Raw genomic sequence first — 26,980 nt, 5'->3', positions numbered from 1 at the left:
TTGCGTTTAGCTTGGCTCAGTGCTGTACAGTCCATTTTAATCACTGTGCAAAGTGAAAGGATAACAGTTTTACTGTGGTACTGAGTCTGAAAAGAGGGCTCTAAGCAAAAGCCGGTTATTCTTCAGAGGGATTTCGTGATTCTTGTAGGTATTTTTTTAACAATGTGTAAAGCGTACTGACACAGGCCTTCAATGGCTATCATAAAACATTCCCTCTTCAGTGTTTTCTTACTATGCGAAAAACTAACCAAATTACCTTGTGCATTCTCTTTAAACTCAGTCGCTATGAAAATGTAATTAGTTTTAATATTCTGGAGATATGCTGGGTGTTGGGAATTCTTTGTGCGTGTCTGTTATCAGCTTTTGACGAACACTTACGAAGCACTGCTGCTTTTCCTTGTGTTGTGGCATGTCGCTGAATCAAAACCTATAATGCAGGCTAGTGGTTATGCTGCTCTCATCCCTTTCATGGTGGTGAGTGAGTCCACAATTAAATTGCTGCATTGAACGCTCCGGGCTGGTTGAGATTTTTCTCTTAGTCTGTGATTGTGCGCTCTCCCTCACTCTTTCTCCCTAGTTAACTCCTGATACTCTCCTCTCTGTTTCTGTTTCTGTTTTGTTAGAGATGTTCTAACTGTTTCAAATTTCTGCTGAACGAAATAGCATGAAAGATCCGTAATTTGAACCCCAAATAAATATTTGAGGAGAGGAGAGCTGTAATTCCATGTTTCCTTGGCACTGTGCTGTTCCTCAGATTTCTGAAGTTGATTATATTTACCCTCAGTTTTTGTGAATATCTGCAACTTGGTGGCCTTTGACCCCTCTGTTTCAGTTTGTCTGATTTTGGTTAAAGTAACATTTAGGGCTTTGTATGCTGTGATGACCCACATGTGGGTTTGTCCCAGATTGTGGCATGTATTTTCTAAAATACTAGCAGCATGGTTTTCTCCGGTAGTGTTTCCACGCTTTCGCTGTTATTATCAGAAAGCCCTTATCTTTTCTGAGATCATTAGGGACAAAATTCAGTTTGCATATGCCCTCAGGCTCACCTGCTATATTGCCTATAGTAGTTGCAATTTGTGCCTGAACACTTTCTTGCAAATCTTTTCAGTACCTCCAAATTACCTGCTCTGTGCTGAAGCTTGTGGTCTTAATTTGGGGACTGGGTCTGTTCAAAGGGGAGGAGATTGAAGCATTGTGGTGAATGGAGAGTAGATCAGGTGAATTGCTCTGTGGATTAAAGGTGAAGGAAGTTTGACAATGCCTGGGTTGTGTTACCATCAATTAAATTCAATATTTACAAGCTGGCAGATGTGGACAAGAGCAGACTTTATGGTAAATGTAATCTGTGAACTTTGAAGCTTCTGTAAACGTATCAGAAGTGTTTTAACTCCTTTTCCTGCCCATCTGTTTCATTTTCTTTTGTTCCCTGCTGAAACCAAGTCCTTTGTTCAAACTGTCTTGCTTACCAAAGGGTGCTTGTTATTCTTGCCACGCTCCTTGATTTCACTACCTTCATGTGCCTGTGCTAAGATATACTTTAACCTAAACCTGTCTTTCCTTTTTGCCTCACAGCTGTGTTCCTCTACTGCTCTGCTGCTTCACTGCTTGTACTTAAACTGTATTGGTTCTTCTCTCCATCCTTTGACCCTCACAGTGTCAGTAGTGATTAGGCCTTATGTGTGTTATGTCTTTCAGCCAGTGATTACTGGAGAAGCTGTATTTTATTGCAAAAATCCATCTGTGAAAGGCTAGCCAGCAGCCCTCACTGTTGCTTTAAACACCTACTTTTCTTGCTACCACCATGTACCTGTACACCAGGAGGGGCCAGAGAAACAACAGCACATGCTGATCGGATTATACGTCAAAATTGCTAGGTATTTCCAACTTCTGCTGTGTGGCCTGCTTAGTTTTTTTTCAGCAAATTGATAAGTGTATGTTGAAATACATGACTGGAATTAACATGTAAAACTGTAGTGGTTTATTGTTCATTTTATCATGCAATTCAAAACATCTAGACTTTGATGCTTTTAATTAGCTCAGATTAAATATGACAGTGGTACCACCAGGGCAAGCACCAGTGTAAACAGTTACATGGGTATTTTTAAAGAAATTGCACACACATATACTTAACGTACATACATATCTATATATCTGTGCACATAAAACTTTTGAGATCACTTGTGTTCCAAAGACTTGACTGCTGAGCCTACACATTTTCTTTATTCTGGACTTCTTTATGGCCATCTCATTGCTGTTGCAGCAGCCCTGCACATCTAGTCTTTGATGTTTTTTATGACACTCTTATCCACTAATTAACTTCATTAATTTTGCAATTAGTGAAGTTAATTAGTGGGTAAAAATGCTATATAAAACTTCAAAGTTTGCATCTTAATCATAGTTTGTATTAAAAATAATTATCACATGCTTGATTACTAAACTCGATCCAGTTAACTCAGATGGGGTCATGTGATATTAAAACCATCTTTGTTCTGTATCTTTCCTAGCTAGTTAGTAGCATTTTTCACTGACGATTATTGAGACTTTGGTATCTGAAAATGCAGCTACAGGGAAAAGATGGTGAATGAGACTGAAAAAACTCACAAATTTGATCATGGTATGGCTGCGTGTAAGTTGGGTTTTGGTTTGGATGAATAGAGAAACAAGTTGGAAAAGGGGGAAGTGAAAATACTAGAAAAGTTCACCATTTCCAGTGATATATGTGGGAACAATACTTGGCTATCAGCCTCCCCTCCTTTGGTGAGCCATTTTGGAAGAGATGTGCATTGGACTGTACTGCCTAACTGTGTCAGCCTGATCACAACCCACTGCGTATACCTAAAGGGAAAGGCATGGTAAGGAAAACCTGCTTGCCTAAGTAAAGACAACAAAGAGGGGAGATATTGGAAAATGAAGGCAAAGAGCACAAAATCTGTGAGACTGGAGTGGATACTGGGATGTATTAATAATAGTAATGTAGTAATAGTAATAATAATAATAACAGCAAGAAAAACGTGTAGTAGCAGTGTAGGTGTGGGCGACCTCAGGAGCACAAACACTATGAAACACTCCATATGGTATCTGTAGAGCATCCCACAGCGTTTTACACCATTTCCCTCAGTTTAATGAAAGTAATGCACCTACGCCTACGAGTGTATGTAAACGAATGCGTTCTTTTAGGCAGATGGGTACTGTCTTACAGTTAGAGCCATGCAGAAGGTTTGCTGCGTGTTAGCTCTTGATTAGTTTTTCTCCTTGGCCATGTGTTCTTGATGGGCTGTACTGGACTGACCCTTGTTCTTGTCCAGGTGTTTCTTATGGAGCTTTGCCACCTTGTACCACTTGTTACCAGAGCAGTCTCTGTGTCATCCCTGGCATGTGAGAAGTCACAGCACTCTTTTTTTTTTTTTTAATTTATTTTTATTTCTGATTTAAGCATATGGCTTTATCTTGGAGACGTTGGTGCTACAAGGCCAAGCCTGGAGCAGTGCCTGAGTCCAAGCTCCAGCACTGGTACATCCATCAATAACATTGGCACCAGCCAACCTAGCAGCGTTACTGCCTGGTCATTTCCCTGCGATGCATATTGTATCCATTTTTATAGTTTCTTTTATACTTGCAACAGACTTTATAACAGCAATAATGTCATTCAGATAATTATACTGTAATTGACCTTAGTGTTGAACATCCTTGGCTTTTACTGCAGTTTGCTTAATACTTCAAGATGGTCAATTATCTCATAATTCCCACTTTGTTGGGAATTATTGTTTTAATTATTACACTCCAAATACATCATTTTGGCATAGTAGTAAGGGTGCGCTGGGGAATGGTCATATTCATGAATGCTTTAAAGAGTTACCAGCTTTATCATGTGGGAGGGCTTTTCATCCTGTCATCTCTAATCATTACTTTTAACACTGATTTCATTTAATTATCACTTAGTCTGCTCAGGCCAGGCCTTCATCTACAGGAGCTAGCATATGAGGAGTTGGGGCTTGCAGGGTTTGAGAGCAGTTGGATGGCTGTGCGATCTGACCATGTTGATTTCTTTTTTGCCGTGTTACAGTGTGAGTCATCTATGCAAGTAACTTTCAGTGGAAGTTGGGGGTAAAGTGGTGAAATCTTTATTTATTTTCCTAGCAATTTGAAGTATAAATTATCCCAAATAGACAGTGAGTGTGCTGATGTTTGCCCTGTTACCAGTGAGAGTTTTACAGCTTCGTAAGAGGCTTGTATGGCCCTCTTTATGTTAATTTAATTTGTGCATGTGTGGCACTGGTACTCCCACCAGGAGCTGTGCCCTGCCATTGTTGGAGAGAAAACAGAGTGGTCCTTGTGGTGGGAGATCCTTATGGTTGGCTCTGTGCTCAGCACTGCCCAAAACAGAGGCTGAAGCGTAGCATGCCATGCTTTACAGACTAGTGCAAAAGATACTGTGGGTCCAGCACTCAAAACACACTCTTCCACTTCTTAAGCAAATTACATGTACAAGGCAATGTGCTCAGTCTTTCTGTAAATGTGTCTGTTCAGTTATTTTTGTCAGCATTTTGTGCTGCATTTATCATGAATAAAAATATTCTACCTAAGAAGAATGTGAAAAACCAGTACGTTTTGCTAAAACAGAAACTAAATATAACCTACTTTCACCAAAAAGTATTTTTTCTTATGTCTGATCTAATTATTTTATGTGAGCAAACTCAGTGTTAGCAGGAAAGTGCTACTCTCTCGTAGATGAATGCGTTTTACTGAAGAAAACAGCAGTGCGAAGAGACTTTATTTCTCTATAAATTTTAATAGTTACTAAAATGAGTACTCTGGCCCATTAAGTTACAGCCTGCCAAGTCATAATGCTGAATCACTTAATTTCTCTAAGTAGCTATCCTATTGCAGCTTCTTAAAGGCAGCTGTTAGGAGAGCACCAATGTTTTAATCAAGGAACGGGACAGAGTCTGACAGCTAAACAGTGTGGTTCAGTTGAGGTTTTCTTGCATGGTCTGCAAATATAAGGACCTCTCTTGGAGTATGTAGACTTGTACACTCAAGAACCAGGGTGTGGGTGGGTACAGGATTATAGGTAGGAATCCAGTGACAGTGGAAACCATGTGGACTTTTGTCACATTCTACTATTTTTCACTGAAGATGGATCCTTACAAGTACTTATAGGTTGGAAAGCTATTGCAAACAGTAGTGGGAACTCAGTATGGATAATAATGTTGCTTGCACACTGAAAGTAAGTAAGTGTTAGGTCTATACGAAGATCTAGACCATAGCTCACTGGCTGTGTACATGACATATCTTAAGAGACTTAGCTTAAGAGATACATTTAGATCTGTCCGCACCAGTATCAGATATCCCATGAAGTCATAGAACTGTATGTGACAGGTGCATTACATGTTGCAGGGGTATTGGTTGACTGGCACCATGCAAGAAAAGGGGTAGGACAATTAAAAGTGAGAATGTTCAGATATGTTTTGTAGTAATTGACTCTTGAGGAAAAATAATGTTAGTCCTAATACACCGGCCAAACTTCAGTTCAGTGCCTGCTGTCAATAGGAGAGTTGTCTCTGTTTTTCTGCTAATGTGAGGTACTGCAGCAATATCTTTTCGTATTAGTATCAGGTCTGATCCATCTTTGAAGCAATAAAATCATTAAGCAGTGTTCATTGCCCCAATGCCCAATGTGATGCTCATCGTTTATGTGCTAGTGATAATTAGCTACTTTATCATTCTAGTAGGGAGCTTTAATTTATTACTTTATTAAGCAGTAAAATCAAAGATTAAAATGGTATCTATAGCACATAGCTAACTAGATTGTGAAAAATGAAACTATATGGTTTCAAATTTATGAAAATAAATATTTCTATTTAAATAAGTGCAGTAGTTTAATTCTTTAGACACCATTCTAATTTGTAGTTTACTGGTGATTATTTTTCTTCATTTTAAAGCAAATTGCTTTCTGTAGGGTGAAGTTGAGAAATAATGAATTGAATTCACATTACAAGCTACTGCCTCCAAATTGTAAATGAATATAAGTATAATAGGAGCATACTATTAAAATTTTTTGCAAAAGACTATGCTATGTTGTTGCAGTAAACAAATACATTTTTCAAGCCACCAGTTCATTTAATGTTGGATTTCTACTTTGCCTTTATTTTGAGGGCTTCTGTGCCTCCTGCCACTGTCTCCAAATGTCTTAACGTGTGTTGTCTTTTCAGAGCAAAAAATAACATTATAGTAAATGATACAAACAATACTGTATTACTGATTCCCTTTCAACCTAAGTCAGTGAACATATTTTAAGATGTATTTGCTCAGGATGGGAAATCCTTGTCTACCTATTTTGTACTGTCATGGGGAGAGAGAGAGAGGGAGGGAGGCAAGCAGACAGCCAATGGGAAAGGTACAGGCTGTGTTCAGCACTAACTTTGTTTTAAAAAGATGGAAGATATTTTGCAGATTCCACCACTCATTAATCTGAGCTGCTGTTGACAAGAATTGGAAATTTTGGAGAAGTGGAGAGGAAGACCTGAGTGTCCCAGCAGGGAGAAATGTTCTCTCATGTGACTTGGGCAACAACAGCTTAACCTCTGTAGTTGAGTGTTCTTAATCCTTACCAGAAGTTTGTGGTGTAATAAGTTAAGGAAAAGAAGAAATACGGTCATAGGGGTGGAACAGAAATTGCACAATGTAAATGCTAATTTCTTGGTTTGTGTTCCTGGTAGTAGCTGTAAAATAAATGTAGGGAGGTATGCACTGAAAACTCCAAAACCAAATTGCTGTGTTTTATGTAGAACAACAGCTGTCAGTAGTGTGTGGTGGAAAAACAACAAAACCAGTGTTTCTGGATGAATGGGAAGATCGAAAATCCGACAGTAGGGACTTCTTTGGTGGTTGTTCCTCCCACCCCCCTTATGTAAGGAGGACAGAGATATGGAAACTGCAGGGTTTCAACTGAGAATTGCTTTCATCTTCATTCCTGTCAGTTCTAATTCTGCAGAATGTCTGAACACACCCTTACCTACATTCAACCATTGACTTCAGTGTGAGATAAAGTTTAGCGCATGCTTAAATGCTTTCTTGAACTAGGGTCAAAAGTTGCTGCTGCTATAATCAATCCCAACTTTTCATCTTTCATTACTTCCTTTTTTGTATGCTAAGATACAGGCTTCACCAAGCTTTGGAAGTATGGTAGAAATTGATAAACGTCATCTGCCTTGTTTAAAGGAGTAGAGAAGAATTGTTGGATGTCAGTGCATAAAGTACATATTATCTTCCTTGCTTTCCTGTCCTGTACACATGATCTTTAATGATCATTGCTGAGTGAGAGCAGCAGAATGATGACAAGAGACTCACTGAGTCACTGCATTGTGTTTCTGTCTACTGCAGGCACAGCCTGCAATTGTAAAAGGTGCCAAAATAAGATGAGTTTAAGGTGTTTTCCCTTGTTCTTTACTTGCTTCGAGACTGTTCAGAAGCTTGCTGCTTTCTTTGCTAGAAATCTTCATTCAAACATGCTGAAGTGTGACTTACCTGGAGCCACTTTGTTCTTCTTGATTTACACAGGCAAATGTGCACCCACCCTCCCTCTTCTGGGAGTATTGATTTAACCCTGCATATTTGTAGAGGAAACAAGCCAAAACCAGGCCAATGCACAGTATTTGTAAAATGTTCCAAAGTAGCTCTACATTCATCCTGTTGACACTGCAGACTGCAACTAGGATCCATCAGCTGATCACCTTTATCTGTCTCTTGCAATGCATTGTGCATTTTTAATAGAAGACACTTGCTGGGTAGCTATCACTGATTAAAATCCAAAGTGCTATTTGTGAGAACAACTCCAAATCATACGTACCAGGTTAAGTTGTATTGAGGGGTAGTAACGAATCACTGTTTTGAATGAGCATCTGATGATGTTTTCTTCATCTGTTTTCTGACTGCAGAGCTCTTCTGTATCTCCCTCAGCCAGTTTCAGAACAGCAGAAAAGCACAGAAATTCAACAGATTATCCTTCAGATAGTAAAAAACAGAAGACGGAAGAGAAGGAAATAGCAGCTCGTTATGTGAGTAAATTGTCTACATCGTGCATTGTTGAGTGTTCCTCTGTAATTTCACCTGATTCCTGCCACATAACTAATTTTAAAATTGAGGGTTAAATTTTTAACAGGTTCTTACTCCCTGCCTCTAACATCTATACTGGGTGGAAGGTTTCAGTGGGTAGGATTTGGTAGTGGTTTTAACAATATACATACAGAGCACCTGGAAGGCGTGTGACAAGAGGACTGAGAATTACTTAGGCTGGGACTTGGTAGATCTGGACTCTAGCTCCATTTCTCAGTGCAGTGCAATTTTGGATGAGGATTTTCATCCTGCGTCCATTTTCATCAGTGTGAAAACTGAGAAGAGTGCTATAGGTGTGGCAACCTGTTAAGCAGAAGCCCTATAGGTGACCTAAATATTATAATTGTATTACCACATAAAGCTGGGTAAAAGTAAATGCTATATTGCATAGTTGTGAGCAGCCTTGCATTTAATTTTTTTTTTTTTTTGTACTTAAGAGACGTTGTGATATTAAATAAATGTTTGTAACACATAATGATTTGTAATTGCAGGACAGTGATGGTGAAAAGAGCGATGACAACTTGGTAGTTGATGTTTCCAATGAGGTATACACAAAGGTGGTTTTTCTACCTTACATGGTGGTGATGGGGTGTGTTCAGTGGTTTCTGTGCTGCATATTGGGTATATGAATAAGATTACAGCCTTTGACTTCATTAAGGAGCTTGAAATGCCTGAGGGAATCCAGGCAGGTCGTCTTTCTTTAGAATGTAAATCAGATCTGTAATACTTACTTCTACAAAGGACCTTTTTGTTTCTTGTATGAGCAAAAAGTATGCTTGAGATATTTGAAGCCTGTTCTGCTCAGCAGATAGGATGCAGCTTGTACGGGTATCTGTGTTTTCTTCTACTCTGGCCATGACTTCATTTGTAAACTTTATCAGGTCTGCCAAGTGCCTCAAACCTTTTTCAGTCTGCCACCTGACAAATCAGATTTACATGCCTATTTCAATATCCACAGAATTTTAACATTATTTTTCATGGATAATGGCATCAAATTTTAAAACTCTCTTTAAATAAAAAAAAAGTTGTCTTTCATTATCCATCTTGATTTTAATTGATTTAGCTGATAAAATTCTAAGAACTGAAGGAAGTTGTCACTTTTAGTGACAGATCTTCATTCCAAAGTGAGAATTGCTTGAGACAAGCACTAGTGGCTCGTACGAAGTTTTTATACTAACCCATGTTGCTGATGTTTAGGATCCTTCCTCTCCCCGAGGGAGCCCAGCACACTCTCCACGGGAGAATGGCTTGGACAAGACTCGACTGCTGAAGAAAGATGCACCAATTAGTCCGGCGTCTATTGCATCCTCAAGCAGTACTCCTTCCTCCAAATCCAAAGAACTTAGCCTTGTAAGTGCTTCAGAATGCTCATAACCCATGATCATATGCTGAAACACATGCTTACAGGATTTCTGTCTGGACACAATTTGGATTTTCTCAGCTATCAGTAAAGCACTGTGAAGCAGCAATTTGAAATTTGTTTAATTTATCTCTTCGAGGGAATTTAATAAAACAGTAAGGAGGAAGTCCACAGCCTTTTCTTGGGATAGTAAGAGGTTATTTTCACTGGTGGTGTGGGTAGATGATAAATATGCTGTGCTGAGAGATGTTTTCCTCCTCCCCCGTTTGAAAAACTGTCATTCTGAGAATAAATAAAAGTACACAGGGGTTCCTCGAGCTGTTTTCCTGTGCTGTGGTTTATGGCAAATTCAGTTCCCTGCTTGGATGTGATTTGGTTGTTAGCTTTGTTTGAATTACCAGGCCATATACAACAACAGTAATTTTTATTTTCTATCTAAAAAGTAATCTGTCATTTACAAGAGCCTTCCTTGACATGCATCGCAAATAACAATGCAAAAAAAAGCACTGCCTGCAAGTCGGGGGTGTTCTTTCCTTTTGTATTTGTGACCACAGTTAATCACCTTCCAGAGCTGCAGAGTAACTACCCTCCCAGTTCTTCATAGGTCAGGGTATGCAATTATTTAAAGAAATAAAATAAATAAAAAGAAAGCAGAGAGTGAATGTAGAGCTCAGGGAAGGTGGTGGAATGACAGGTTCAGGCCTGCGAGTCAGTGGTTTGTCTGATGAACAAGCTTGTCACAAGAGCAGCACTGCACAGTTCCTGACTTTATACCCATCACTGCCCCCATCCTGTGTTTCCAGCACCACATTTGAGGAATGAGTTGTTGGTCAGTTGTGGGGTCTTTTTCTGCTCTTCTTGTCCACCCAGTTGTAATGGGAGCAAGTCCACAGTGAGCAGAGTGAGACCTCTGATAGATTTCACATAAGCTACCAGTGTAATTGTCAGACGGTGACAGTCATTGACCTCATTCTGAATCACACAAGTGCTCCGAAAGAGGAAAGCTGTGAAGGCTGTAGTTAATTCCTAAAGCCATTCCATCTTTTTCAGTGTCTCTGCAGCTTCTCTTTATTGCCAGGGACTGTTGACACCCAGACCCAAAAGCTAAATATTAATAATCACACATACTCTGGTGTCATCGGCTCTCTTTCCAGCCACTAGCTAAAAAAGTAAAATAACTAACAAACTGTCTTCCTTTTTCCTTTTTGGTGATTAGAATGAGAAATCTACCACTCCTGTGTCTAAATCAAATACCCCGACTCCACGGACTGATGCCCCTACTCCAGGCAGCAATTCCACCCCTGGACTGAGGCCAGTGCCTGGCAAACCCCCAGGTGTGGATCCGCTAGGTTAGTGTCTGTATATTTCGACGGTGTGAAATGGTGGCCATTTTTCCCTAACCAGGGTCCCTTTAAATCTACAGTGATCAGGCAGTATATTACAGCTGCTTAAACTGGATGCTGAGCTGGTTCTTCAGCACTTTAATACAGAGTGTATATATTTTACTGTTTGCCAAACTCATACTTTATCTGATGGGTCTGGGCTGGCTGTGTGACTTCTCTCTTATTTTTCCCCCTCGATAGCTTCAGGTTTAAGGACACCTATGGCAGTGCCATGTCCTTATCCTACCCCATTTGGTATTGTGCCACATGCTGGTATGAATGGGGAGCTGACCAGCCCTGGAGCTGCTTACGCCGGTCTACACAATATTTCCCCTCAAATGAGTGCAGCAGCTGCAGCAGCAGCAGCAGCGGCAGCTTATGGGAGATCCCCAGTGGTAAGTGTTTGCCACTATTAAGTTTGGTGTTCAGAACAGTTTATATTGAATGTAAGATCTGCAGGGTTAAATCTCATTCTCTTTGTAATTTGGAGAGTGTGCTACAGAGAACATGAATTAAACAGTCTTCTTTTGCCTAACTACATCTTTAATACACCTTTTTGTTTTGCTTGGGGAAACTATAGGTTGGTTTTGATCCACATCATCACATGCGAGTCCCAGGAATCCCTCCCAGTCTCACAGGCATTCCAGGAGGAAAACCGTAAGTATCAAACATTCAACTTTAAAGGTCAGTCATCTGTTGGAGTTGTTTTCCTTTGCCAATTGGAATTCCCCTTAGCTACTGAAAACTATCATGTGAATAGAAATAAATACAACTATTTGTCAAGATCAGGAGAAACACTGTTTAATTTTAAAGTTGCATTTGTAAATTTGTTTTGAAGACTAATAGCAGCCAACAAGGACTGGATGATATAGAGTAAAGGAGACAGAAATTAGTGGAAAAAGGAGCTGAACTTCAAGGTGTTACATACTGAGTCTTACTGGTTGGTCTTATATGGCAATGCAAATGGAACAAGATCTTGGCTTTCCATGTCTACTGTACTCTGCTTCTCAGTTTAAGAAAATGAATTATTTGTTCACAAAAGCCTTGCAATTACTTGCAAACTTATCGGCTGCTATAAACAGCAGTGTGCAGAGAAAGAAACACTGAAATGTTTTGTTTGATTGAAAATACTGGAAAGAATTATTGTATCATAATGTCCAAATTCATCCTTGATGGAACTGACCGCTAAAGGTCATCTGCTCTACCAAGCTTTACTTGTTGTGAGCCTCGGAGAAAGAATTACACAGATATGAAGAACTCTCTGCTCACATCTCTCTTGAATTAGAGAGGGGAAAAAATAAAACAGCAATGAAAACCATATTGATCCAGATATTATGTAAGGGTCCTCCAGTTCCACATCTTGTGTAACATTTCTGGGAAACTGTGACCAGCTAATACTGGAGAGTTTGAAGGCCAGGGGATGTTTGTGCCATTCCTTCTCTCATTCTTGTATGTATGAACATCTTTTTGGAGGAGTGTTTGGGGGGTAGTCATACACTTGCATGGCTGTGAGTAAATACATATGCTTACCTGCCAGTGAGCTTGCAGACACACGGGATTAATAGCAGGGTAACAACTGATCAGTCCTAGTGCCTGTAACTCCGTGTGTCACACAAGTCATAAACCATGTCCAGATCTCTCAGACATCACACACTAGTTAACCACCTCAAGTTGATTTTCCTGATAGTTGCGCCACCCTTTTAGGTGGCTGCATAAGGTGAGTATGGAAATTGGTGTGCAGCAGCTTCCAGACCAGCTGCTTGCATGAAAAATTCTGTGGGGCACAGATTTTAATCCTCCACATGCAGCAGGCACTTAGAAATGTCTTGACCTAATGTTTGAATGTTCACTGGGTTCAAGTTCATCCTTGGTGGAGGATGACTGTCTCTGCTAGGCTTCGCTTGCTGTGGTCTGAGAAATGGCAATACCAGGGCTGCAGAGACCTACCTGCTGACACCTGACTCATGTTACAATTGGGGGGGGAATAAAATGTGAGGCAAGCTGAAATCAGACTATTTTAATTCTGGTGCATCTCCAAGGTTTTTGAATGTTGTTGACATATTGATGACTGTTTTAAACATTTAAATGTAACTGTCATTTGTTTGCCATAGGGCCTGAAACCTTTGAAATCTGTTGTTGTTTTAGCATGATTGCATTTATTTTTCTTCATCTTAAGTGCAGTGCTTTTCACAGCTATCATTCAGGATTGTTGCTTTCTCATTTACTCTTCCCTTAGAGCAAAAGTTGTGTAAATTCTGTGCACTCTTGAGTGTCTGTTGAAATGGACCAGCAACATGTAACACATCAGGGATCTGGCCTCCAGTAACTCTTTTCATTTTGGAGATATATTAATTGGATTATACAATATATAAATAGAAAAGGTAGCTAATGTGAAAAGAAGAAAAAAGTCCTCTCCAGATGTCCATAGTGTCAGATATTTTTAAGATATTTAGGTAACTTCAGATAGGCAACATGCAGTGTTAGTTCTCAGAGTGAAAAAAGCCAAACAACCAAACAAACAAAAAAACCCACTAAAACCACAAAACCGAATCACCAAACCAAGCAACAAAGCAACAATTTAATCATACGTACTGGTATGAAGTAATGAATAGAATGAGAATAATGTAGTCACAGATCACTCCAGATCTAAGCTTTATATTTCTCCAATTGTTAAAAAATGTTCACTGTATACTTTCTAAGAATGCTAGAATTCACTTTGGCTGATAAAAGTATCATACACTCAGTGCTTAACATGGCTTTGCAGAGAGTGACTGCATACAGAAATTAGAAAAGATGATAATGAAGTTCCATGTGTTTTGTTAGAGATTTCAGGTGACTGTCAGCTGCTTTTTTCAGTATCTTACTGCAGCAAACAGGAATTAGGGAGATAACAATGAAGATATTTCAGATTTCTGCAGTGATAATTGAACTGTAGTTCTACTCATGTAAGCAGTTTGCTGCTTCTGACAACCACAGAAATCTGTCCTACCCTCTCCTGAATGTGTTTAATGTCAAAAAATGGAGGATGATGATATGATCTGTCACTCAGACCTGCCAGAACAAGAAACGGAGCGCAGAATGAGAAGAGTGTGTAAAGCTCTGGGAATAGGGCAGAAAGGTGAAAATGCAGTTGCATTTTGTCCCACTGAAAATTACTGTTCCTAGTTTTAATGCACTATGAATCTTAACTAACAAATTCAGGAGTTGAATTCTGAAGACTGCCTTCTTCAGTGACTTTGAAGCAACAGCTAAGGATGTGATCTTCCTAAGTATTTTCATTAAATGATTTCTTTTTTTGTGAGCTCTTCTAATCCAACCATTGTGACACTGGATTTTTTATCAGTACTGTGATGATTTTTTGGGTCTACGGAAGTTAAAGCCTCCCTGTAAGCATACCTTGGTATGTATAGGTGAATCTTCTTATAAAGTTTGTGCTCTTGTAATAGATGTGACGTGTCAAGAAACATCTCAGAAACAGACAATTTCACAACTGCTCTCCCTGGAAAATATTTTGAGATGAAGCTGTTGATAGGTTATTCACAGGTGGCATAACTGGCAGTCACACAACACATTCTTTCTCAGTGAGGACTCTGATTCTGGCAAGAAAAATTGGGATTTGTAGTCATTGTGTCAGGTCCACACAGGGGGAAAAAAAATGAAAAAAAAGAAAAAAGCAAGGCCAAAAGAAGGAAGAAAATTCCACTACATTTTTGCTTGTCTGTCATGTCAGATGTCAGCAGCCATGCCTGGAGGACTTAACTATTTGATGGTGGAGGTTTCACTGCACCCTTAGGTACAGTGCTGAGCAGTTTCACTTGAAGGGTGTGGGACCCTCAGTGCATTTGGAGCAGCTTGGCAACAGTCCAGCTAAAATTTGCACTTTAGAGTCAGTAAGGGAGCCACCAAACATCTGACACTCAGCCACCTGCCATGCTCTGCAGCAGCCAGCCAACTATTTCTGTCTTCCAGGGAACCCTGACCTGACCTTCCTTCCCTTCTCTGTATACAGTGGTCTCCCTGTGCCCCAGGTTTAAGAGTATTGTTGTGTATCCTCAGTCATGCCAGAAATCGTCACTGCATGAGTTGTAAAAGCTCATTTGATTATAGACAGTGTTTGACTTTTCACATTAAGAGTACCTATGTTTATGCTTTGACAGCCATGCTATATAAGTGAATAATTTCTTCTTCACATGATAAAAAAGATCGCAAAAGGAGCTGAGTGCATCATCTGAATGCCTGCAGTGGAAACACACCTTTAATTCTGTTTTCTTAAATAGGTTTGAAGAAAAACTTCTTAAATCACTCCCTATCTTTTTTTTCTCCCCTCAGAGCTTACTCCTTTCATGTAAGTGCAGATGGTCAGATGCAGCCAGTTCCTTTCCCTCCTGATGCCCTCATCGGTCCAGGAATCCCTCGCCATGCCCGTCAGATCAACACTCTGAACCACGGGGAAGTTGTGTGTGCAGTTACCATCAGCAACCCCACAAGACATGTGTACACGGGTGGGAAGGGGTGTGTCAAAGTCTGGGACATCAGCCACCCTGGCAACAAGAGCCCTGTCTCTCAGCTGGACTGCCTGGTAGGTGAACAGCAGCATTTGACAGTGGAAGAAAATAGCAGGTTGTGTTAAAATTGAAATTACACTATTAAGATACAATTGGTATCAAAGCTTGATATTAATTCCATTTGTAATTTTGTTGTTTGAAGTATGTTCCTTGTCATACTTGTGTTTTTTCCTCCCCAATATCCTAAAATTGTATTGGTATGGGGAAAGATCAAAGACAACACAGCAAATACTGTGTATAAACTTCGGCATTTGTTGGCAATCTTAAAGCTTGATATCCTGTCATGCTAAAAATTGCTGTTTTGCAGCTGTGTTCTCCAAGAATATTTGAAGATTGTGTCACACATTTTGTGTCTATGCATGTATGTGAATGCGTTGCCCTGTCTTAATGTGACAATTAAAAAATATCCTTGAGTGTTTTCATAAATTATTTGAATGTGCTAACAAGATGAACCACTGTTAGCAGCTTTTCTCGTGTCATTCACCAGTTCTTGGTAAGATGTTGCTTCTTGTTACAGAGGCAATAAAATGAGAACTCTGCAGCACATGTAGACATATAATGAATTGCTACACAGGTTGCTACACAAATGAAGAAAATTGCCCAAATATTTTCCTCTGACATCTCCTAGATGGTGGCAGCAAGTCTCATTGGAACAGAGGTGGGGGGAGTATGCAGGGAATTTGGTACTCCCCCATGCCGAGAGGTTAATGTACTGAAATCAACAGAGTATGAAAATGTAACTTTCTACACAAGCTGTCAAATACAGCTATCTTGAATTGTTTGGGGCTGGGTTCAGGTCTTTGCATTTTGATGCTAATTAAGATTAAATATCTCTCACTACTGAATTTTGTAGATCAAGTTTAAGTACTTCCCTAATGTCATGTAATTTTCTGGCATTAATACACTTTATCATTGTCATAAGTATAAATGGCTCATTAAAACCAGGAGGGAATACAATACTTTTATGGATTTCTGCTCTCATGTTAATGCTGTTTTCCTTTCCTCATGAGTAATCTCTTGATGGCTTCTGTCTCCACAGAACAGAGATAACTACATCCGTTCCTGCAGATTGCTCCCCGATGGCCGCACCCTGATTGTTGGTGGGGAAGCCAGCACGTTATCCATTTGGGACCTGGCAGCTCCAACTCCTCGCATCAAAGCAGAGCTGACATCTTCTGCTCCAGCTTGCTATGCCCTAGCTATCAGCCCCGATTCCAAGGTCTGCTTCTCTTGCTGTAGTGATGGGAACATTGCAGTGTGGGATCTGCATAACCAGACTTTAGTAAGGTAGGTCGACAGAACTGGATCATCAGGTTGTGAAGAATTAATTAGACATGGCCTTATGTAGTCTTCTGCATACATATGCTATTTTATCCCTCGTGTGTGCATAGCTGCTTCCAGTATTGCATTGGTAGGCAATAGCTACGGTAATACCTTGACAAAAGTATATATAATTATTTATAGGTTTGGAGAGTTTCATAATTCCAGGTCTGCTGAGCAGCCCATAACTTTAATCTCCTAAGTTCAGCTGATGTTAACACTGCAGTATGTTCTTTGAACAGATGGTTTTCTTTGTTTCCATGCCATACATGGTGTTCACACTCCAATCTCTTTAATTGGTGCTCCAGCAAATAACGTCTTGAGTAAAGTAAAGTAAAGTAAGAGTAAGTAAAGTAAAGTAGAGTAAAGTACAGAAAAAAATTACCGCATTGCAAACTTAGCGTTTTAGGAGTTGCTACTCAGCACTAATGTAGAGTAAGCTAGGAGCCAGTCATACAGAGGTTCTCTGTGCACTGGGCTGTGTGGTTGTTGTTATATGTAATATACAAGTAGTGCATGTAAAGGCAGACTTTTATTCCCTGATGTTCCCATTTAGACTGCTCTTTACTTTTTTCCAGTTGTGTTGGTGACCTGCAGACTCTTCTTAAACTAAGTGAATTTTGACAATCATGCTGCATTCCTTTAGGGGGATTAGGGTATTTTCAGTTGAATAGCGGGTATCGCACAGTCAGCAGCAAAGATCCCTAGAGTATCTGACTCATAAAGTGTGCTTTTTGAAATCAAATTAGCACTTGGCTGTTTGGCCTGATTGCTTCATCAATTCATCACAAAACTCATGTGGTCGTCCGAGAGTTTGTATTAATCTCAGATCGCTATTGGAATCTACATTACTGTTGTCTTTAATGGCTGCATGTCAGGGACTGAAAGCAAAAGGAGGTATTTTGTATACATGCTCAGAACCAACTTTTTCCAGTGTGAGAATGTGCATGTCTGCTTTCAATATATTTAGGCAATTTCAAGGCCACACAGATGGAGCAAGCTGTATTGACATTTCTAATGATGGCACCAAACTATGGACGGGAGGCTTGGACAATACAGTCAGATCCTGGGATCTCAGAGAAGGGAGACAACTACAGCAACATGACTTCACATCACAGGTTGAGTTTTAGAAGTTTTGGCATGTTAAGAAAAATCTCTCATGGTTCTCTTAAACAAGCACTTTTGGGTTTTGCTGGGGTTTTTTTAAAGCAAAAAAAGCAGGCTCAACCAAAGAATTTTTCACTCAGTCTCATGCTCTTTTTTCTTTTTTTTTTTTATGTGTCAGCTAAACATCTTTCTGGATTATGATTATTTGACAGATTAGTACTTCTTCTGTAAGAGTAGTGGAGAATCCTTTTTATAGAGAGTTGCCAGACTAAAGTGTTCTTGTGTGCAATCTTGTTCCCATTTCTATAGATTCTTGCTCAAAAATATTTTATGAAAATATTTTTAAATGCTGTCAGATAAGCTAGGACATTAACTTCTGTAGCTTGATTCAATGCTTTACTATTACAGTTTTAGCTGAGCTTTGTTTACATGACTGATTTTTTCTTGATTACTGTAGTAATTGGATTATTATGTTTTTAAAACTGTAGCAGACCAAAATGCTTTTGCATAGTGTTATCAGTGTAGCAAGAGTTGGTTTTGAGTATCTCCAGCTCATTTCTTTAGTGACTGAAGCATGTGCTGTTCTAATTTCAGATCTTCTCACTGGGCTATTGCCCAACTGGTGAGTGGTTGGCGGTGGGAATGGAGAACAGTAACGTTGAGGTGCTGCATGTTACTAAACCGGACAAATATCAGCTGCATCTTCATGAGAGCTGTGTGTTGTCACTGAAATTTGCTCACTGTGGTAAGCAGATCTTTCTGTACAAGTGTTTTCCCCCTTGAGAAATTAATTCAAGATTACTTTTAAAAGAAAGTAGAGGTATAGTGAAAAATTAGATGTTAAATTGTCATAGTTTGATCCCAGAGGGCTATTGAGCACCATGCAGCTGCTCACTCCCCCCTTCCCCCCAGCACTGAGAAGGATGGAAGAAAAAGACCCAGGAACTTGAGATAAGGACAAAGAGGGATGATCTCATCCTTTAAGGCACAGGTGAAAGACAGACTCATTAGGGGAAGAGAAAAAAGACTGTAACAACAACAATGCTTAACAAAGTAGGACCATTAAACCATTGCCACATCTTGAAAACAACTTCTCCCACCCATCCCATCTTCTCAGCTCAGCTTTGCTCCTCATATCTCTATGTCCTCCTCCCCAGCAGCGCAGGGGTCAGGGAGTGGGGGCTGTGGTCAGTCCTGCCGCTTCTTCCACCTCGGGGGAGGTGAACTCCTGGCATTCCTGCCCTGTTCCAGCGCAGCCCCCCTCTCACAGGAGACAGTCCCCCACAAACCAGCTCCGACACGAGTCACTCCCACGGGCGTGTGGGTCACCCCCACGTGTGGCAATCCTCCCAGCGCTGAACTGCAACAGCGGGGGCTTCTTCCCACAGGGTCCCGGCCTTCTTCTGGTGCAGTCACCTGTCCCGGCGTGGGGCCCCCCACAGCTGCGAATCAGCATCTGCTCCACCGTAGACCCCCATGGGTGGCAGGGGGCGGCCCTGCCATCTCACCAGGGGATACAGGGGAGTCTCTGCTCTGGCACACACACACACCTCCCCCCCTTCTCCTCTGTTCTTCCAGTGACCTCGGTGTGCACACAGATGTTCTCCTCACAACTCCCACCACAACTCCCAGGTTCCCGTTCTTAAATACGTTATCACAGAGGCTCAGGCACTGTCACTCATTGGCCCAGCCTTGGAGCAAATGCAGGTCTGACTTGGAGATGGGGGAGCTCAGAGAAGCTTCTCACAGGGACCACCGCTGTAGCCCCCTCCCCACCACACAGTCAAATCAGGACAAAAATTAAGATTGCTTTGTTTCGTGAACTGCTTATGTTGTGATCAAACATCATAGTGCAACCAGATGAAAATGTGACTGATCTTTGTATATGTCTTCCGTGAATGTGTGAATATATTGTTTTTATGATTAATCTGTTTCTTGGGGTGCATGCCTCGAAAACAAAATGCAACAATAACATTTAAACAATCTGTTGCAGGCAAATGGTTTGTAAGCACTGGAAAAGATAATCTTCTTAATGCCTGGAGAACACCTTATGGAGCCAGTATATTCCAGGTAATAATCTCCTAAAAGCTATTTTCCACATACATTGCAGTGCAGTAGAGCTGCACATCTCAGGGTCTGTCATTAGCTTAAGGAGTTTTTAAATGGAAATTCTTGGCTAATTACTATGTTCCTAGACTTTTTCTGTAATTAGAGATAGACTTTTGTCCTTTCTAATGTTTGAATAATTTAGCTCTTACAATAAAGTAGCCATTTAACCCGAAATTGTTTTTAATACCCTTCTTTTTCACCTTCTTGTGCGTATTGCTGTAATACAGTACCCAAGTCATGTCATTAGCTGAGCATGCACTGAAGGTCCAAAAAGTCACTAAAACGGTGAATGTCATATTCAACATCTATATTTTGCCTGGATGAGATGTGTGTAGTCATGGATTGGACAAGCAGACTCCTGAGCCTGAAGACTGTCTCCTTATGGAGGAGCCCTGTGGAGTGTAACTGGAAGTCATAACCTTTCTCCTGTCCTTATGCCATCTGTGCCCAATTTTAATGGCACTTCAATGCCATTAAAGAAAAGTGGCATTTTTGGCATGTCCTTCTCTTCTTTCCCCTACAGGTATCTCTAGGACGGGAATTTTTTTAATTAAGTTAACTGATGTTCTGGTTTAAATGGTCAGGTCTCACCTGTACTGATAACCTGCCATGTCTCTGCCTTTGGGGACAATACAGTTTGTCTTGACATGAGAAAGCTGAGGTCTTGAGTTTTCTGAGTGAAGACTATTCAGCTCCAGAAGCACCTCCCATAGAAAGCCCAAATCATCCTAACAAGAACACATCTGCCTTAAAAGTGATGTTAAAACCCCAGTGCAGCTTGCTTAATGAAGGGTAGAGAAAGAAACTTCCCGTGCAGTGCAGCAGAGAATTCTTGTCAAAAGCTTAGCATGATTGGTAAGTGTTTAGCTCTTTCAGTGACAGGCAGAAAAGAATGTGGACATATGCTATGTAGAGAAAACATGCACTAAAACAGCAAGTAAAAGGTGACAATATGTATACATCATCTCACAGAAGACAGAAAAGCTGGTTGGAGACAGAGCTGCTGCATCCTGGTGTATCCTGTCTGTCTTTCACCTGCTGTACACTGTTGCTTATCCTATTCCACCACAGTATCTTTTCATATTTACATCCTCCCTGATAATGTAAATTCCTTTGTGCAAGGCTTCTTTCTTCTGTGTTCGGGAAATAGTGAGAGAAAATAGAGTTAGTTCTGTGGAGTCTCTTTGTTTTATACCTGTGGGTGAGTAGGGCTTTGTAGTGTTTCTCCATATGGATTTCTGGTTTATGACAAAAAAGGGAAGAAGATGGCTTTTCGTTCATTTTTATGCAAAAACTAATGTATAAAATATTGATAAATGCTTGTTGTTTGTAAAGTGTATAGGAAGGACTGCTCCTTTTCTTTTGATTGATAGATTATCTCTAGGCCTGTAACATTCACTTCCCTTTCTGCTGCTGTTTTTTGTTGCCATAGAGCTTTAGGTGGAACAAGTTTGGAGAAATAGTCTTGTAACAAAGCTGCCAGTACTGATATTTAAATGAGTTTTCAGTGTGTTCCCTTTTTATAAACTCTTCCCAATTAATCTTCAGGACTTTCTGAATTGAAGGATTGTAGAGATGTAATTTTATTTTGTTCTTTTTCTTTCTTATAGTCCAAAGAATCCTCATCTGTGCTTAGCTGTGATATCTCTGTGGATGACAAATACATTGTCACTGGCTCTGGGGACAAGAAAGCTACAGTCTATGAAGTTATTTATTAGAGACAAATCTGAATGCAGACAGAACTCCTTCTCCTAGCACTTTGCTGTATATCCTTTTTTTTTTTTCTTTCTAAACTGAGAACTTAAATGCTCATCACAGTTGTGGGATTTATTTTTACCTTCTTAACTTGCTGTTGATTTGTGTATGCTCATTAAGAACTTGTGATACCAAATTGTCAGATGTCTACTTGGGAGAAGATGAAATAAGCATACTTAACAGTGAACTTGACTCTTTCATTATGTATTATAGCTGTAATGTATTTATTTTGTTTAAAGAAGGCTTTCTAACAATGAACTGACTAAATAAAGCTGTCTGGCCCGGCTTTAGTTTGAAAGGTGCATTGTATACTTTGTTTGTTTTTTTTTTTCAGGTGGATGAATTGGGGATCTTGGAGAAGGATGTTCAGGAGATAAAAGTTACACTAAATAGACTTGTAGTTTCTATTTAAAAAAATAAACTTTGTTATATTTTTTAGTCCTGTTCTTGGATGAGACCTCTAAGTGTTATTACAGTATAATTATTTGGTGGGAAGATGCTGTATCTTAACTATTTTAGACAGTCTTGGAAACTTAGGAAATTGCAAACTGTAGCCAGTAATCTACATGCCTGTGATAAATGGCAAATTCAGTTCACATCTAAATTAAATTCACTTTAAGTAAGAATGTGCTAATTTATATATTTGCAATGTTAATATAGCATCTTGTGTACAGATTTGTTCTCAATGCTTTTCTGTTGATAAGCATAAAGCATTTTGGTGTCAATCTAGGTTTTTTAATATAAACACCTCTCTTTGTTATATTGTAGAGAGTACAATAAGTTGCCTCAAAGAATCACCTTTGCTACTTCTGGAAACTTTTGCAATGTTTCCTTGAAAATGGGGATATGTGTCTTTGGGCAATTTTTCAATTACAAGAGATTATGAAAAATATTTGATATGTTCTTTGGAAACTGCACTGAAATAAGAATGGATGCCTACCAATATACAAACCACAAAAGCAATGACCTCTGAGGTAGGATTTACAAGAGTACTCATTCCGACATACAAAAAGGAATGGATTCTCATTGGGATAAGGACTTGCTTTGTTCGCCAGCAGTTCAATCCAAGTCTTGATTGACCTAAAACGGACGCAGACTGAGCCATTGTGCCAGAGACAACGTGTTATCTTTTTATGTTGTTGTTGTTGCTGTTAAACTATGATCTGTGACTTTTTTTTTGAATGCTTTAAAAAAAATCTTTAAGTCTGTGGATCTGCTGATGTACAGTGCCTTTGCTGCTATGGATCAAAATCAAAAGACCCGTGTAGATAAATCTTATTGTATAAGTAGAAAATTACTTAATTTCATACTAGAAATGGATTGATGCTGCAAGTTAAAATGGACTGTTCATTGAAGTTCCAAATGTGGTAGCAAAAAATGGTGTCTTAAGTGCTTAGTGTTTGATGTCATTAACAGTTTCGTAATACTCTACATTGTAGAAAGATTTTGATACTAAACTGTGTCATTGTACATAGTTCTACTGCATTGTATTGACCACCAGTACTTCTATAATGGTAGATTATTGTTTGTGCATTCAGACTTTTAAGCATTAAACATAAGTAACTTCTCAGATGCATTCTTCTATTGTTGTTTTCCCCTCCCTCATTCTTTTTGTGAGTGATGATCTCAGTTATGTGTGCAGAATGCTGTCTGTAAGGACAACAGGCATTCAGTCATAGGCCGTGCCACTACAGATGCTTTGCAGTTTTGTGACTGAGAGCCAATATAGAGTTTAACAGAATTTCTCCGAGCTAGCAAAATCAATGAATTAATAGTTTCCCAAGTTACCTGACTGCAGTGATTCTGAAGTCTTGGAGGCATCAGTCAGAAGACTTTGGCTGTGTCACCTAAGAGTTTGCCACGTCCCGTTTGTGTAGTTTCCCATCTGATACAAAGCTTTATGTTATCCCATAACTTGGAGAGTGTGAAACCGGGGACGATTCCTACACCTGTGCCTGCTAAACTATTCAAAGCAGCTTCACACCTGGAATTCCCCATCCAGAGTCAAAATCTGTTCATGCGCATGGAAAGGCTGCTTCTGACAACAGTTGATTTTAGATCGAGAATTTAACCAAGCTTCCACAGAGTTAAGACAGAGGTTAAAGTGAACTAAGGGAAATTCGTTTATACCCTATTGGGGGGTGAAGGGTGGTGGTGTTGTGCTATTCGTAACAGGGGAAATGGAAAAAATCAAAGGGGAAATTGGAATTAAATCTTTCTCCCATAACCCATTTCTGAAAAGCGACATTGCGCATGTTGGAAATTCCCAGTCAGGTAAGCCAGTCCTGCTGTGACTTGCCAGCTCATGGTGACTGCTGGTACATGAACCCAGGCTGAGAAATTTTTTTGTTTTTTCCTGAAATGCCAAAACAAGGTTTAAGCTGATGAAGTCATTTACCTGTACTGTGAGTGACTGGGTTATACTTGATGGAGAGTGTAGAGGCAAGTTTCCATCAGAGATACCAGTTTCCTTAGAGTTAATGGTGAAGAGTATTCCAGAATAATTTAAGTTTTCGCTGGTGTTGTGGTTCTGTGCTACTTAGTACAAAAATGCTTCCTAAAGGTAAACATGTTACAGATGCTTTCTGTTAATTGTTACTCTTCAGAGAAGAGATATAATTTACCTGTTCTAAATATTACATTGGCGACACCTTTTATTTTCAAAGGCATTCAAAATTTAAAAGACTAGGGTGTACTCCATTTGCTAACAAAAGTGAAACCACCTACTTAATGTTTGCAGAGGATGTTATATTTTTATGTAGTAGTTCAGGCAGAAAAGATTACTTAAAACCCCTGAGATAAAGCCTTCCTTTTAAAAGAATAAAACACTATATACTCCTGAATTTATACCAAAGCTAGTTCTGACAGCAAAGTAATATACTTTTAAAGCAGCCTGCCATATATCTGCTTATTGTTTGCATTGATGGCTTGTAAACAGTCTAAGAATTAAATGCTTTAATCCAGGATTGCTGCAGTTAAATGGGTAATCATCCTAATTTTTTTTTCTGTTCCGGGTTCAGTGGAAGTGAGAGATGGTACTTAACTGTTTTTCAGTTAAGTATACATTGGGTCATCTTGCTTTTTCATTCTTTAGTTTCTCTCACCACTGCAGAGCACAATTTTGTGCAAGATGTTTTGTTACAGATGTTTTTTTGTGTCACAGACATGTTGTAGGCATACTCCATATTCAAGGTACAGCCATTGCTTTCTCTGTATTATTATACCTCTCAAATATTTAGTGCAATGATACATTAGGAAAGACATTTCTTTCTAATCTTTGTATCCTTTCTGACGGGCCAGTATAGACAAGTTTAAGGGGCGCACTTTCTATCAAAATAGTATTTTCTAAAAAATACAGAATTTTAAATTATATTTCTCCTTCTTAGTCAAAAGTTATTTTTTTCTCTCCTATTTGAAGTTACTAAGTTATGTAAAAAAAGAAAAAAATAATTTTACTGGCTGTGATTTTCCTATATGAGGGCTTTATAAGTCTGTACTGGAATAGTTCAAATTGGATTTTGTGTTTGTACAAAACACATAGGAATTCCTTCTTCCTGAAACGATGAGAGAAACAGTAAGGGGCTATGCATGTCTGGAGTATCTTCTACAGAAACACAGGCCAGATCCTTTGCACAAATGAGTTCATGTGTGCTGAAGACAACAATGCTCCTATGGCTTACACAGCTGAAAATCTAGCTCACTGCTGTAGGCATAGAGGATCCAATCAACCCATTTGGACTGGGTTTCTTTGGTTTGGTTTGGTTTTAACAGTTTGGTCCTTCGAGCCTTTTCCAGTTTTCTACTAGCATCTACTGAAATCCTGATATGACTAGTTTCTACTCAAGGATTTATGCTCTGAAAGAATGAAAAGCAAAAAAAGAACTGTTCAATATTTGTTAATTTGTAAATTGTTAAATATGCTCAAGTTTTTGTATGCGGAGGAGTCAGGAAATTCAAAGCAGTATCTTGGGCTGCAAATATTTCTCATTTGCATTGAATATACTACATCTTGTGGCACCAAATTAGCACTGAATACAACAATACAAAATACGCTTTATAACATCAAATATGGCTACTGAGAAAAATGTCTCTTTGAATTTTTCAGAGCAAATGCACTCTGAAGAGCTCAGCCAAAGAACTGCTCTTACATGGGGTATGTGGGAGGAGTAGTTGCATTCAGTACTGAAGGCCTTTTTTGACACCAGCATTTTGTAGTGACTACAGTGGTATTGAAAAGGGTTGGGCAGTATGGGCCTGATGTGCATTAGCCAGTTCTGCCATATATTTACATAAGAATCCCGCTCTAAGACATAACAGGAGATGAATCCTGAAGTAGTGTGCTGTAGAAGATCATCTCTGACAAGCTCTTAAATAATGCACCTGCCGCGTCTGCTTTTGAACCAAGAGTTACTGAACATAACCCTTGAGATTTCACATTTCTTCCGGTATTTGGAGTACAGCATTTCCACCTCACAGCAAGAAATTTTTATGTCAAAACCAATAAATGTTCTTACTCTTACCAAATGATTTTCTGTCCTGGTTACAAGGAAACAGTATTATATTGTCTTTTTTTATTATTAAAAATGGTGTAGTCTGACATTTACAACATGTCCATAAACCTGCTGTCAAGTGCAAAGAAGCTCTTCTGGGGGGTCACTTTGACTCACATGGTTACGTTCTAAAATGTTGTTGCAGAAATATATTTTTTCTTGTTTTGAGAGGGATTAATCTGTGGTATTGTGCATAGTATACACATTAAGGGAGGGACTGCCTAGTAGTTACTTCTGCTTCTGTGGTTTGGATTTAGCCGATTACCCCAGAATGCTAAAAAGCATCTGAAGGGTAAAATCAGTAAGTACAAATATTTAAGCATTTTTTAAAAAATCCTGCTGTTCTACAGTAATTATATTGACCCAACTGTCTTTTAATGTCATATGAAGGTAAGCATCTGTATTATACCTTCTTTTCATATTCAAATAAAAGAAGAGGTGGAGGAATTTAAAGCTAATCTTTACCTTTCAATCAATTCTGTTCTTTAAAAAAATACCCTATTGCTAGTGCTCAAAGGAGTAATTGTCTTGGGTTTATTGTCATTATTCTTGAAAAATTTTACAACAAATAGTTTGTGGCACAATCCATAGTAATGCTATAAATGGGGGTAGGTGATACAGCTGCTATTAAAAGCCAGGTTTTAGAGGTGTACTGACATATACAAAATCATGACTTGATTGTCAAAGGTGTTACCTCATTTCCCGAGTAAAAAC

The 26,980-nt window shown here is 39.3% G+C and overlaps 1 protein-coding gene across 21 annotated transcripts in view; it reads left to right on the top strand.

Annotated features, from left to right (window-relative positions):
* Positions 1-23,280, top strand: part of LOC141973985 (transducin-like enhancer protein 4) — a 99,177-nt gene extending 75,897 nt beyond the window's left edge. For 7 of the 21 annotated variants that reach the window (XM_074933126.1, XM_074933134.1, XM_074933133.1 and 4 more), the window contains 12 exons: positions 7,941-8,060; positions 8,610-8,663; positions 9,316-9,468; positions 10,695-10,827; positions 11,062-11,255; positions 11,441-11,517; positions 15,190-15,439; positions 16,465-16,712; positions 17,716-17,863; positions 18,447-18,597; positions 19,846-19,922; positions 21,572-23,280. In XM_074933126.1, coding sequence (XP_074789227.1) covers positions 7,941-8,060; positions 8,610-8,663; positions 9,316-9,468; positions 10,695-10,827; positions 11,062-11,255; positions 11,441-11,517; positions 15,190-15,439; positions 16,465-16,712; positions 17,716-17,863; positions 18,447-18,597; positions 19,846-19,922; positions 21,572-21,679 — 1,713 coding nt within the window. In that variant the 3' untranslated portion in view covers positions 21,680-23,280. Of the gene's footprint in view, positions 1-3,184; positions 3,194-3,478; positions 3,488-7,940; positions 8,061-8,609; positions 8,676-9,315; positions 9,469-10,694; positions 10,828-11,061; positions 11,262-11,440; positions 11,518-15,189; positions 15,440-16,464; positions 16,713-17,715; positions 17,864-18,446; positions 18,598-19,845; positions 19,923-21,571 lie in introns of all 21 variants that reach the window. The other 14 variants (XM_074933122.1, XM_074933117.1, XM_074933130.1 and 11 more) reach the window with 7 other exon arrangements.
* The last annotated feature ends 3,700 nt before the right edge of the window (positions 23,281-26,980 follow it).

The sequence above is a fragment of the Athene noctua genome, chromosome Z, assembly GCF_965140245.1.
Source record: "Athene noctua chromosome Z, bAthNoc1.hap1.1, whole genome shotgun sequence".
NCBI lineage: Eukaryota > Metazoa > Chordata > Aves > Strigiformes > Strigidae > Athene > Athene noctua.
This window is presented reverse-complemented; position numbering and strand designations above follow the sequence as displayed.